At 34.4% G+C, this 13,329-nt stretch overlaps 1 protein-coding gene across 2 annotated transcripts in view; it reads right to left on the bottom strand.

Annotated features, from left to right (window-relative positions):
* Positions 1 to 12,829, bottom strand: part of Fam208a (family with sequence similarity 208, member A) — a gene marked incomplete in the record, with an annotated part of 40,302 nt that extends 27,473 nt beyond the window's left edge. For both annotated transcript variants that reach the window (XM_013515613.1, XM_013515614.1), the window contains 10 exon segments: positions 2,708 to 2,811; positions 2,888 to 2,991; positions 3,754 to 3,859; positions 4,661 to 4,692; positions 6,787 to 6,911; positions 7,808 to 7,969; positions 8,311 to 8,402; positions 8,788 to 8,860; positions 9,905 to 9,997; positions 12,532 to 12,829. In XM_013515613.1, coding sequence (XP_013371067.1) covers positions 2,708 to 2,811; positions 2,888 to 2,991; positions 3,754 to 3,859; positions 4,661 to 4,692; positions 6,787 to 6,911; positions 7,808 to 7,969; positions 8,311 to 8,402; positions 8,788 to 8,860; positions 9,905 to 9,997; positions 12,532 to 12,708 — 1,068 coding nt within the window.
* Positions 12,830 to 13,329: the final 500 nt, after the last annotated feature.

Raw genomic sequence — 13,329 nt, forward strand, 5'->3', positions numbered from 1 at the left:
AATGAATGAATGAATGAATGAAGGATCTATTTGAAAGGAATGCCAGGAACATACAAAAACTACCAAATATCACATGGGTCTGACATAAACTCAATATATAGAAGTATCAATTACACTTCCACAACACAACAAACAAAAAAATGCACTGAAATGTGGCTGCAGATGTAGCTCTTCAGAAAGGTACATACTTAACATGCTCAACACTCAGGATCCAATCCCCAGTATGCCACTCCCTGCAAAAATTAATCACATACACACACACACAAAATAAACATTAAAGACCAATAGCTTTTCTATATGCCAGTAATGCACTGAAACAAATTAGAAAAATGATTCCATTCACAACAGCTTCAAAAAAATGAAATAAAGTACCTAGGAATCAACTTGTCCAAAGAGGTAAAAAACCTCTGCAATGAAAATTATAGAACACTGTGCCAGGCGCGGGATAACTGTGCCTGGGATCTGTAATCCCAGCACTCAGGAGGCTGAGGCAGGAGGAACGATGCAAGTTCAAGAACAGCCTGGGCACAAAGTGCGCTCAAGGCCAGGCTGAACTGCACAGCGAGACCCTATCTCAAAAAGACAAAAGAAATACATATATTATAGAACACTGAAAAAATTGAAGACACTAGTATATGGAAAGACCTCCCAATGTACATGGACTGTCAGAATAAGCATTCTATAGACTCAATGCAACTCCCATCAAAATTCCAATGACATTCTTCACAGAACCAGAAAAAAAAAAATCCTAAAACTCATAAGGAAACACAAAAGACCCAGAACAGCCAAAGCAACACTAAGCAAAAAGAGCCAGGCTGGAGGCATCACAACACCTGATTTCAAACTATACTATAAAGCCATACTAATAGAACAGCATGGTACAGGCACAAAAATAGACCCACATGCCAATGGAACAGAATAAAGGACACAGAAATAAACTTATACAGCTACAACTGATTTTGATAGAGGAGCAAAAAACATATATTGAAGCAAAGACAATCTCTTTACTAAATGGTGCTGGGAAAACTGGATATCTGTATGTGGAAGACTAAAACTGGATACCTATCTCTCACCCTGTATAAAAATCAATTTCAAGGGGCTGGGGATTTAGCTCAGGGGCAAAGCGCCTGCCTGGCAAGCGCAAGGTCGAGAGTTCGGTTCCCGGTACCGGAGAAAAAAAACAAACAACAACAAAAAAAATCAATTTCAAAATGGGTCAAAGAACTATGTATATGACCTGAGATTTGAATCTGCTAGAATGTAGTAGAAACACTTGAAGCCATAGGCACAGATGGACTTCCTAAGTAGGACTCCAACAGCACATGAAATAATAGTAAAAACTGACAAGTAGATTATATCAAATCAAAAAGTTTCTGCACAGCAAGAGAAACAGCAGAGTATTGAAGTGGTAGAGTATAGAATGGAAGAAAATCTCTGCCTGCTACTCTTCTGACAACTTAGACACTGTCTTAAAATAAAAAGAGCTGGAAGCAATTAAGTGCAAAGTCACTGGGCTCAATCCCCAGTACCAAAAAAAAGATACTCAAAAAATATTTGACTATCACATTCATAATTACAAAGTACAATAAAGATAAATTACAAAGTAAATAAAGATACTTCATGAGGCCAGGCATGGTGGTGCACACCTGTAATCCCAGCACTCGGGAGACTGAGGCAGGAGGATCACTGTGAGTTCGAAACCAGCCTCGGCTACAAAGTGAGCTCAAGGCCAGTCTGAACTTCATAGTGAGACCCTGTCTCAAAAAGAAAAAAAAAAAAAAAAAAAAAGATACTTCATGAGAAAGACTATAGAACAGTGGTGGTGAACCTGTTAGAGGTTTTAGTAACAAATAACCGGCTACAGCACATGTGCCAGAGGTTCGCCACCACTACTATAGAAGGTCTAGCGTCATGGCCAGGAAAAAAAAAAAGAGTATTAGCCATACTAAAATACTTTCAACTAAAGGGTAGCAACAGAGGTTTTCTAGTACTTTCAGAGGCAAAAAATGAACTGAAATATTAATATGCTCACTGATAAGCTTTCTTTTTTTAATATCTGATTTTTAAATTTTTTTTAAAGAGAATACAAAATTTTAAGAAACGTTAAAAAGATATAGAATTTGAAAACAAGATGACAGGAAATGAACAATGGTTGTTATATTGCATATTGTTATCTTCAAAGTAGTTGTTCAGATTACCAGACATAAGCACGTAAAATTGGTTAAAAAAAAAAAAAAAAAAAAGAAAAAAAGAAACTATAAATCTACCACACTTTAGGGCCAGGGATATAGCTCAGTGGCATAAAAAAAAAAAAAAAAAGCACTAACTGTTCCTTTCAGTAAACCACTAGAAATCAGTAGTACAATTATCTTAGCTATCTTGTGTGTGTGTGTGTGTATGTGTGTGCGTGTGTGTGTGTCTGTAATTTTCCCTTCCTTCTTTCTTTTCTCCTTTCCCTAGTAGTTTTTCTTTTCCTTTCACAATATCTATTGTACCCTTCGGATTTTATTTACTCTTTCAGGTTCTCACACTAAGGAGACAATACAATGTTTACACACGTGGGTCTGATTTATTTCACTTGTAAGTATGACCTCTAGTTGCATCCATTTACTTATAAAAAAAAGTCGAGTTTTTTTTTCTTTACAGTTGAATAATAATTGTATAACTAACATGTTTTCAAAATCATATTTTAAAACTTTTTACTCACAAGTTTTTCTTTATCTAGTTTTTGCAGTAAAATCTCCATGTTACTTGCAATTCTTGTCTTTTCTACAACTTCATAAAGGCTGCAATACATTCCATTCTTCAAAACTGACATAAGAAAAAGCACAATAAATATTCAAATAGAGCTTGCTTCTCACATTTTAGTAAAATTAAATTTCTTTACCTTCATTTGGACCTAAGTATGTTTCCTTATAAAACAGTGCTGGAGGAATTTTCTGTTTCAGATGATCGATACTCGTAACTGTTTCAATATCTAACTTTTCAGGACTAGAAAAAAAAAAAAAGCACATTTGCCTTACCTGTCTTTTTAACTTTAACAATATTATCATACACATACAAACACAATGCTTAAGGGAAAACAGAACAGTGTATTCACTAATATCTCACCTTATTCTAACTAGGACTTGGTATGGAAAGTCTAGATGCCTATACATAAATAGCCTGCTATATTACCAAACTTGTATTCACAGCCAAAAGCTAATCCTATATGCCAATTTTAGTAATAATAAAGGATTAAATATTGTCATTTTATTAGACAATTCAAGTAAAAACATTAATTTTCAAATCTTTACAAAGGCCCATAGTATTTACTACTATGAGAGTAGCAAGAGATCCTTTTAGATCATTCTACTCCAGCATGTTACACAGTACAGAAAATAGCCTGTGTATTTTACCTTAACTTACCCTATTCAAGGCTTTTCCAACAAAGAACCGGTAACTTTTAAATCTATGATATTCAAGTCGTCAAATGAAAAATATATTTAATTAGGATAAGACTTTTAAAGATTATTTTATTTAAAATGACTAACAAAAAATTTTATGCTACAAATGTATACAACTAGCTTATCTTCAAATCAAGATAAAAGTTTCTAAAGTTATTCTAAAGTTATTCTAAAGTTATTAAATCAGTCTTCTTGAAAATAAACATTTATATTTAAATTTTTCTGGAACAAAGCAAAATACAAATATAAAAGAAGAAAAAAGTTAAACTAGTAATAATCAATTGCTATTTTCTTATAACATACTTACAGCTTGATGGGCAAAAAAGCACGAGTAGCTGACCTCAGAGAAATATAACACAAAAGTTTTCCTTTATTTAAAAGCTGTCCTTTCCACAAGGTGTAGTTAAATTTATCTAAATAAAAAGAATTGTAACATTATTTTTTACAACCCAGAGCAATAAATGCACATTACTAGAAATAAGAAAAAATATTCAGAAACAAGGTTGAACTAGAAAAACATAAAAATAGTATTTCAATTTACAGAAAAATTCAAATAACAGGATTTTAGTTTTGAGTGTCTTCTTAAAAAAAATTCAGTTTCACCACTTTTTCTGTCTAAATGTCATCAGAAAGCTAAGAAATAAAGACAACACGCTCAGTGCCCTTTTACTTCCTCCAAGAGACTATGTTAAATCTGGTAGTACATGAATGCCCACAATGTCTATCTTCTAGGCATTCACTTTTCATTATGAAGAAACCTAAAGATAATGTCAAAGATGCTTTTAATCTTTATCTCTTCTAAATGTTAAACCTCTGATGAATTTTATACTTTTTAAAGGCTGAGCTGTGGTCAGGCATGCTGATGCACACCTATAATCCCAGAGGCTGAGGCAGGAACAATGCCCCAAATTCGAGGCCAGCCTGATAGTGAGACCCTGTCTCAAAAAAATAAAAATAAAATGGCTGAGTTGTGAAATCTATTTATCATTTATCTGTTTAAATTAAAGTTATACTTTGCTCTATCTTCAGAAGTAGGAGTTTCTTAAAGGAGACCTTATGCTTGGATGACCAAGTATTAATGATACATGATAACATAACCTCACCTGCTTTTTCACACTGTGCAGATTTTCCTTCATTATAAAAATGTAACAAAGCACTTATCTTTTGTATGTGTTCTTTCAATATATACAACTAAAAAAATACATGAATCTTACCTATGTTTCTATCTGCATTAAAGCTGTTAGATCTACAAATTTTTAAAAAGAAAAGAAAAAACATTACTGATTGGTAAAAACATGGAAGTTAACATTTAGAACCTTGATATAAGTGCCTTTTTGCCGTGCTAGGGACTGAACCCATGGCCTCATGCATGCCAGGAAAGCAACCTACCATTGAGCTACATCCCCCAGCCTATAAATGCTATTTGTAAGGGTATACTGCTTCAGACAATGAAACCCTTCCTCCAAGTAGAAGGACAAATGAATGTTTCATTACCATATTTAATAAATCCAGGTCTACTTAGAGAAAAAGCAGTATTTATTTTGCTATTTCCACACTGCCCTAAAGAAAAGGGAGGTTTCCCTCCCACCAAAAAATATCCATTAACAGAGAAAAAGTCCATTAAAGTTTCTTTCAATTATTTTACCTTGGTGGTAAGATTAGAAAAAAAGGTTCAATATATATTTAAATATATTCACTTGACATTCAGAAATGTTTGTTAATAATATCCTATTATTTACCAGGCATAATTCTAGGGATAAACAAGACAAAGTCCTATTTGCTGAATTTGAAATGTTGAATTTGAAATGCTGAATTTGAAATGTTGAATTTGAAATGCTGAATTTGAAATGTTGAATTTCAAAGAACTTACAAGCTAATGAGGAAAACAGATGATAACCAAAAATGTATAAAGCTTACCAGGTGATGGTTTTAAGTGCTAGGAAGAAAAAGACATACTGTGAAGGGGTTAAAAAAAAAAAATCAAGAAAGGCCTGAGAAGGTCACCTTTAAAGAGAGAAATACAGTAGAGGAAAAACCTACACAGATAAAGTAACTGGGGAAAAAAAGAAGGGACAGCAAATGCAAAGTCCCAAGACAAAAGCATCCCCGAGATATTCGAGGTGCAGGATGGATATCTGATCAACATTTGTCTGATATAATAGAGAAATCACAATCAAACAAGAATCAAAGAAAGTTAACAGTCATTATTCCCAGGGGTATGACCTCTGACTTGTAAGTGCTAGATATCTTTTAAACTGCTATAGTAAATATGTATATGATGGAGATCATAAATACAGGGCAATTTAAAAAAAAAAAAAAAAAAAGACACTTTCTAGTATCATGTCAATTGGTACATGTGCCTATAGATGGTTCCCAAGGCTTATTCACTGACATGAAAAAGTGCTGTACCTCAAGTAGCTTAAATGAATGACAGGATAATTTGATCTAGAAAACTGACAAAGAGGTCCGTAAGAATTACATTCATAAATGTTTCCTCCGTGGTTTTTAAAACAGCAGTATTTCAGTCAGGGATAGTTGCACATGGCTAATCTTAGAAAGGAGGATCACAAGTTTACGGCCAGCCTTGGTAGCAACATAGTGAGATCTTGTCTCAAAACTTTAAAATAATTTTTAAAAGGAGTGAGGCTATAGCTCAGTGGGAGAGGCCCTGGGTTCAATACCCGTTACAAAAAAAAATTTTTCTATATTAATAGATATTACAAGTAACTTTATGCATTTCAACTCAAAATGAAAATAAGCATTTAACTACCTCATCTACATCTCTGTAAATTAATCCATTTGGTTAAAACATTTTCTAGAATCACCACATGGGACAAATGAGTACTACTTTGTATTTGGTCACCTCAGTGTTTTTAAGAAATTATCAGTGGTACTCAAAACTGGTCAATAATTAAAATCACATGGAAGCTTTTAAAAACTACCAATCTCTAGGTTCCCTACTAAGTATCAGATTTAATTGCTATGAGGTGGGGCTGGGGCATTATTTATAGACGCCCCCCAATTTTAGGAAAGCTAATATCCAAAATTTCACTTCTAAAAACTGCTATTAACTCAACTCAACTACACAAACCTTCAATGCCAAAAGAAACCAGATGACGTTTATGGAAATTTTAGTTTGTTTCCACATCGCCAAATGAGCCGTCTTTCACAATGACCTCTTAAAAGTTATCATAAACATTCAAGCATTCAATTAACTTTTCTTAAAGTGTTTTAGGGGGAAGCAGAGGGGACAACAAGATCCTTTAACCTAGTAGCGTAGGCTGTGTAGCATCTTACTCTGGATGATAAGAGTTTTAAATTAAAACTCTTAAAGTCTTACCTTGATGAAGAAACAAACTTTGGAGTTTGTATATCATCTCTGTAAGTAAAAGACACAACTGCATATGGACAAACATGTCTTGGTCTTCGCCTTAGTTCATCAAAGCCATACTCATAAAAATAATACTAAAAATAAAAAAATGTAAAATTAGGTAGGCAAGTAGTACAAAGAAACTTTGTATCTATCTGTCTTTAAGAAACAAAATCATTTAAGCACCTCTGACAGAAAATTTCTTCAAGTTCCATATTGTCAGTTTAACCGAAAAAAACTGTAGCTCGTATTTACTTTGTGACATGTAATATTCTATGTGTGTCAGATCCCAATGTACTATTGCTAAGTATTCCAAAAGTTTGCTTCTGAGGAGCTGGGAATGTAAAATATAAAGTATTCCAATATAAATATTCCAATATAGAATATAAAGTATTCCAAGAAAAACATTACAAATAGAGTCTAAGATCCTAGGTAGCCCCAGAAAAGTCAACTTGATAGAAAAAAAAAAATATAGGGGCTGGGGATTTAGCTCAGCAGCAAAGTGCCTGCCTGGCAAGCGCAAGAGAAAAACCAAACAAAAAAAAAAAAGAAAAAAAGAAAAAAAAATACATATATTATGGTCATAATCTCAAGCAAACCTAACCACCATTTTGCTTATTACTTCAAACGGAAAAATACTTATCTGGACTCAATTACAAATAAGTCAAAAAAGCAAGGTAGACAAGAATAACATAGGTGTCAAGGTAGATGAACAAGCCTCACTCAGAAACAAGGAATCTAGGGGGTTGGGGATTTAGCTGGGCTGCACAGTGCCTGCCTGGCAAGCGCAAGGTCGTGAGTTTGATTCCCGGTACCGGAAAACAAAACAAAACAAACAAACAAACAAACAAAAAAAGAAACAAGGAATCTAGCAGTGATATGTGGAAACCAAAGACTAATGTGACAGCAGAAGTTAAAAGGGAAACATTCTGGAAGATTCGGTAATAAACAGATATGAAATCATAACATTAAAATGGATCTAGGCACATACCTGAGTAAGCTCATAGGCTCTGTAAGCTAAGAGTGACGTAATTCTACCTGCATTCTTCGACACGTGACATTCATGCTTTGGTGTGGGGTCCAGAGCACTTTTATTTAACATGGATTCCAAGGTTTTCACACCCATGGGGTCATATATACTCTTTATTTTACCCTAAAACAGAGAAAACTTCTCAAGTGTTCGCATAAACATGATCAATACAGATAAACAGGAATTCTACTCATAATACTTTTCACTAAGCTAAATTATATTACCAACATATTACCCTCTTCTCTTTATTCTTTTCTTTGCCAGGGAAAACAAACTGTTAAGTATAGTTAGCTTAATCAAAGATGACAAACTGCTCCCAAAAGTATCTTTACATACTAGCAAGCATGGACTTCAACACTAACAGTGTGGATTTTAATTTAATCAAAGTCCTAAATACTTGGGGTCAATTCAAAATCCAAAAAGAATGTTGTCTTTCATAAGTGAAATGTAAAACCTGAAATTACCTTCATTATTTTAAAAATCACAACATCGCCCACTGCCCCATTTTCCAAAGGATTAGCTTGTAATAGGTCAGCATATTTAGAAAGATAGATACCTAATAAACACAGAAAAATTGAAAGAATTTTAATAAGTAGGACATGAATACAAAAAAATCCAAATATTCAATAATAAAAAAGAAGGTATATAAGCACAGTAGAGGCAGCTGATGTTTTAATCAAAGTAAAATAGACAAAAAGCATCACATTTTTCAAAATCACTTAGACTCTAAGACAGTAAAAAGTAAACTTTGATCAATTAGAAGCATGCAAACTCATACAAAAGATAAAGCCGGTTTTACATTTCAGAACCTGAGACTAATCGCCTTTTCTGGAAACATAATAAAGCATATACAAATTTAATTACAAGGACCACAGCCAAATTGATTAGATGTTTTTAATGGTAACTTAGTAGTAAATATAAATGAAAAAGAAAAAAATTACCCATGGAAGGACTGCCAAGAATTGTTATTTTGGAATGGCCCACCTGCAATCCTTTTTCACATATGCTTTGAACCTAAAAAAACAAAACATTTCACCTTGAAATCGTATTAAAAACATAAAATAGTAATTTGTAAGCTTACTTTAAATAAAATCTAAACTTCTAAGCTATATACATTCTAATATACACACACACACACACAGGGTATGTCCAAATATCAATGTAAAACTGACACTCCCAAAGTAACCACACCTGGCATTTATATTTAACTAGGTATGAGACACTCCAAATTCCTATCTCTCACAAACATAACCATCCCCTTTTAAAAAGAATCAGAATCAGGAAAACATTTGAAGAAGTGGCTCCACCTAAACATCTTTAAGTAGAAGGGGAAAAAAATTGTTCCAAGAACACACAATCAACAAGATACAAGATAGGGGCTAGGGATTTAGCTCAGCGGCACAGTGCCTGCCTGGCAAGTGCAAGGTCGTGAGTTCAATTCCCAGTACCGGAAAAAAACCAAAAAAAAAAACCAAAAAAAAAAACCAAGATACAAAATACTCTTTTAACAAAGGGAAATGTATTATCAAGCTAATTCCAAGGGAAGAAAACAGGAGTGGTCAGAGGAAAAAACTGAGTATATCTAAAAAACAAATTATAAAAACAATTAATAGTTCTCCCCTCTAAATCACTTTCTCTACTTATATCAAGAAAAATGTAGCCAGCACAGTGGCACCAACATACAATCTCAGCCATTTAGGAACCTGACAGAGGCACATTTTAAGTTCGAGGCCAGCCCTGGCAAGTTGGGGGAACCAAGGCTTTTTAAAAAAAAAAAAGGCTAGAGATGTGCTGTGCTGATGTAGTGACGTGTGCCTGTAATCCTAAGGGTCTTAGGAAGCAGAGGCAGAAGGAGCACTGAGAATTCAAGTTCAAGGGCAACCTGGGCAAAGCAGCAAGACCCTGTCTCAATTTTTTTTTAAATAGGGAACAGGGATATACTTGAGTGATAAATTGCTTCTGATGTGTGGAAGGCCCTGAGTTCAACCCCTGGTACACGAGAAAAAATTAATTTAAAATGAAATATCCTCCAATTGTTTTTATAAAGGGTCAACTCACCTGACATCGATCAACCATGAGAAATGCATAAGACTCTGAAAGTTCCTTATCTAAACGACCATCAGACTTCAGCTCTCTTCGCTTTTCTGTAAACTAAATGAAATTGAATCTATAACAACTCCTTAGCACAGGACTGTGTTTTGTTAAGCTAAGTTTCAAGAATTTTTTTCCAGCAAATCTCAAATCTACCAAAGTAAAAAATGATCTTTTGTCTCCTACTACTTCAATTTTTTCTCCCCATTATAGGCTCTTTACCCACACAGTCAAATAAGCATTGAGTACTTAACAATTTTAATTAAAGTTTTACTAACATTTTTATCATACTACAATTCTCCCATAGATTATAAATTGATGATCTAGTTATCTTTGTAGCTTCCATTTTAACAAGGTATACTGTAAGTGGTAAGTGCTTTATTGTTGACATCTGCAGATGGGAAAGGGCTCTAGGGAGGGGAGGGGTGGGGTGTTGTGAAAAAGACAAAGATGTGCTATGTATAGGTACCAACTCCCCACGGCAATTGTATTCATTATGTATCACAAACGTACTAATAAAAATGTTTTTAAAATGAAAAATAAATCTGTTGAATGACCAATTACTTCTAGACTATAGACTCACTTAGAACAAGGAAAAGTGTTTCATGTCTTTAATAACTGTTCTCAGGGCCAAGCACCTAAGATGTACATACTCACATATTTACATGATTAAAGAGAAAACTGTTAAGACATCCTAAAACTAAGGCTTTTACTTTAGGATACAGATTAACATTCAATCATAGAATAACTAACATTTTTTATTTGTATTCAGGCCATTACTGCTCTTTAATAATACACCTTCCAACTAAATTTTTACCTGAAATTAACAAATAATTACTATCATACACGAAACCATATTAAACTACCAAAGTTGTCATTTTCTCTAGGAGCCAGTAACATTAACACCCTGTAGGGCCAGGCGTGGTGGAGCATGCCTGTAATCCCAGCACTTGGGAGGCTAGGCAGGGGGAGGCTAAAACAGGAGAATCATTCCAAGTTTGAGACCAGCCTGGGCTACACAGTGAGCTCAAGACTTGCCTGAACTGCATAGCGAGACTGTCTCAAAAAGACCAAAAAACAAAAACAAAAACAAAACAAAACAAAAACCAACTACCCTTTAGGGATTCTTTCAAATTTAATTTTGGTAACACTTCATTAACCAACTTGTAAAAATACAATCAGTAGTATTTCGCAACCACTAGAAAGCATACAATGTTAACGCCAGGCATGGTGGTACATGCCTACCAGCACTCTGGAAGGCTAAGGCAGGAGCACAGCAATTTAAGACCAGCCTAGACAACATAGCTATTCAGCAAAACACTGACTCAAAATTTTATTTTATTTTTCTTTTATTTTTTTGTCTTTTTGAGACATGGTCTGGCTATGCAGTTCAGGCTGGCCTTGAGCTCACTTTGTAGCCCAGCTGGCCTTGAACTTGCAACAATCTTCCTGCGTCAGCCTCCTGAGTACTGGGATTACAGGCATGCACCACCATGCCCGGCTTCAAAATTTAAAAAAAAAAAAACAAAACAAAACAAAAAAAGAGCTAAGAATGTTCATCCTGGTTCTGAAAATGTTCATTCCTCAGCACTGAAGTGGGGGAGTAAAGAGAGGAAGAGAAGAGGTGGGAGAAAGGAGAGGAGTGGGGAGATGAAATAAAAAGAGGGAAAGACAGAAAAAAAAGAACAATGGCCAGGTGTAATGGCACGCCTGCTATCTCAGCACTCTCCCAGCACTAGGGTGGCTTAGGCAAGAGGATCACTCAGAGTTCAAGGCCAAACTGCGTTACATAGTGAGTTCAAGGCCAACCTAAACTATATAATGAAACCTTATCCTCAAAAGAAAAAGCACAGCGTGTTAAATACGTCTAAATATCCCATTTATATTACCTCAGAATATACACTTTAGTGTTTCCTAAATCAAAACTCAACTAATATGCTCAACTGTTCCCTAAGAATTTCCACTAATGATAAGATAGTCAAGATAAGATAATCAATCCAGCCTCCAAGCAATTTTGGGAAAATCACTTACATCCTTTTTAAAAATGTATGTGATTTCATTACTTCTCAATTTAGACATTTAATTAACATGTATTACAAGAGCAAAAAGCTTGGGGCTGGGAATTTAGCTCAGTGGCACAGAACCTGCCTGGCAAGCACAAGATCGTGAGTTGGATTCCCAGTACCAGAAAAAAACAAACAAACAAACAAACAAACAAAAAAAAAAGAGCAAAAAGCTCTATGAATTTATAATTAAGCCATGACAAAGTAAGCTATGCTTAAACTTCAGTTTCAGAAAGTTATTTTACATAATCCCTCAATAAGAATTTAAAGCCTGGCATGGTGGCACAGGTCTATAATCCCAGCACTCGAGAGGCTGAGGCAGGAAGATCGCCATGAGTTAGGAATTTAACATGGCAGATAAATGCAGTGTACAGCAACAATATTTAAGGGAAAAAGGAGATACTATTTAAACCTGTTTACCCTTCCATAATTTGGGCTTCCTTAAAAACTATAATTTCTAGAGAAAAGGATTTTTTTTCAGGTTAGTTGGTTCTCAAAAGAATCTTAGAGTAAGTACAACTTAAAACATACCTCCTTTTCCAAAAGCTCATTATGTATCAAGCACGCAGGTTTGTAGTGAAAATTTGTCACTGAAGATGGCTCAAGGTAAGATGAATGGAGAATATTTAAAACATCTTCAAATTCTCGAGAGCCTGGAGTTAACGGCTGGAAAAGTGCTAAAATAAAAAACATTAAATTTAAGATCATTCCATCTTAAATGTACCTTCTTCTACTTTTGTGGGTTAATCTAACTTTAAATAAATGAAAAAGGGTATCAAGACATACAAAAGAGATACTAGCTCACTGAAAAAAAAATTTTAAATCAGCTGTCTGGACTGATTAGTTCCTTTAGCAGGTCTAGCATTAGACAGACACAAAGGCCGCAATTTTGCAACTTGGTCATGCTACATGAGGCAACCTAAATCCTAAGGATCTTTGCATGTACTCAACTTATCTCAACTATTTTATATCATACTGAAGAAGACTATTATTTAAGCAAACTAATTTATACCATAAGTGAAAGCATAAAAATATTTAACACCTTTACATCATCTATAAAATAAAATGGTTGCATTTAGTACTAAAATTGGGAGTAATATAGTACACTGCATCCAAAGAACTTTATTACCAGTACAAAGTAGTAGGACATTTATTATATGACAGCAAAATGTTAAGATATGAGGTATTAGAGTCAAGCTTAGTAGTCAAACTAGATTTACCATTTCCTGGCTTTATGGATGATGTTATACAAATAACCAAACAATAGCTCAGTTCTCTGTAAAATGGAGAGCTCCAGCTATTCTAATAACCACTGTATGCCACATGCCA

This window comes from Chinchilla lanigera, unplaced genomic scaffold (genome assembly GCF_000276665.1).
Source record: "Chinchilla lanigera isolate Chin_1 unplaced genomic scaffold, ChiLan1.0 scaffold00029, whole genome shotgun sequence".
Lineage (NCBI taxonomy): Eukaryota > Metazoa > Chordata > Mammalia > Rodentia > Chinchillidae > Chinchilla > Chinchilla lanigera.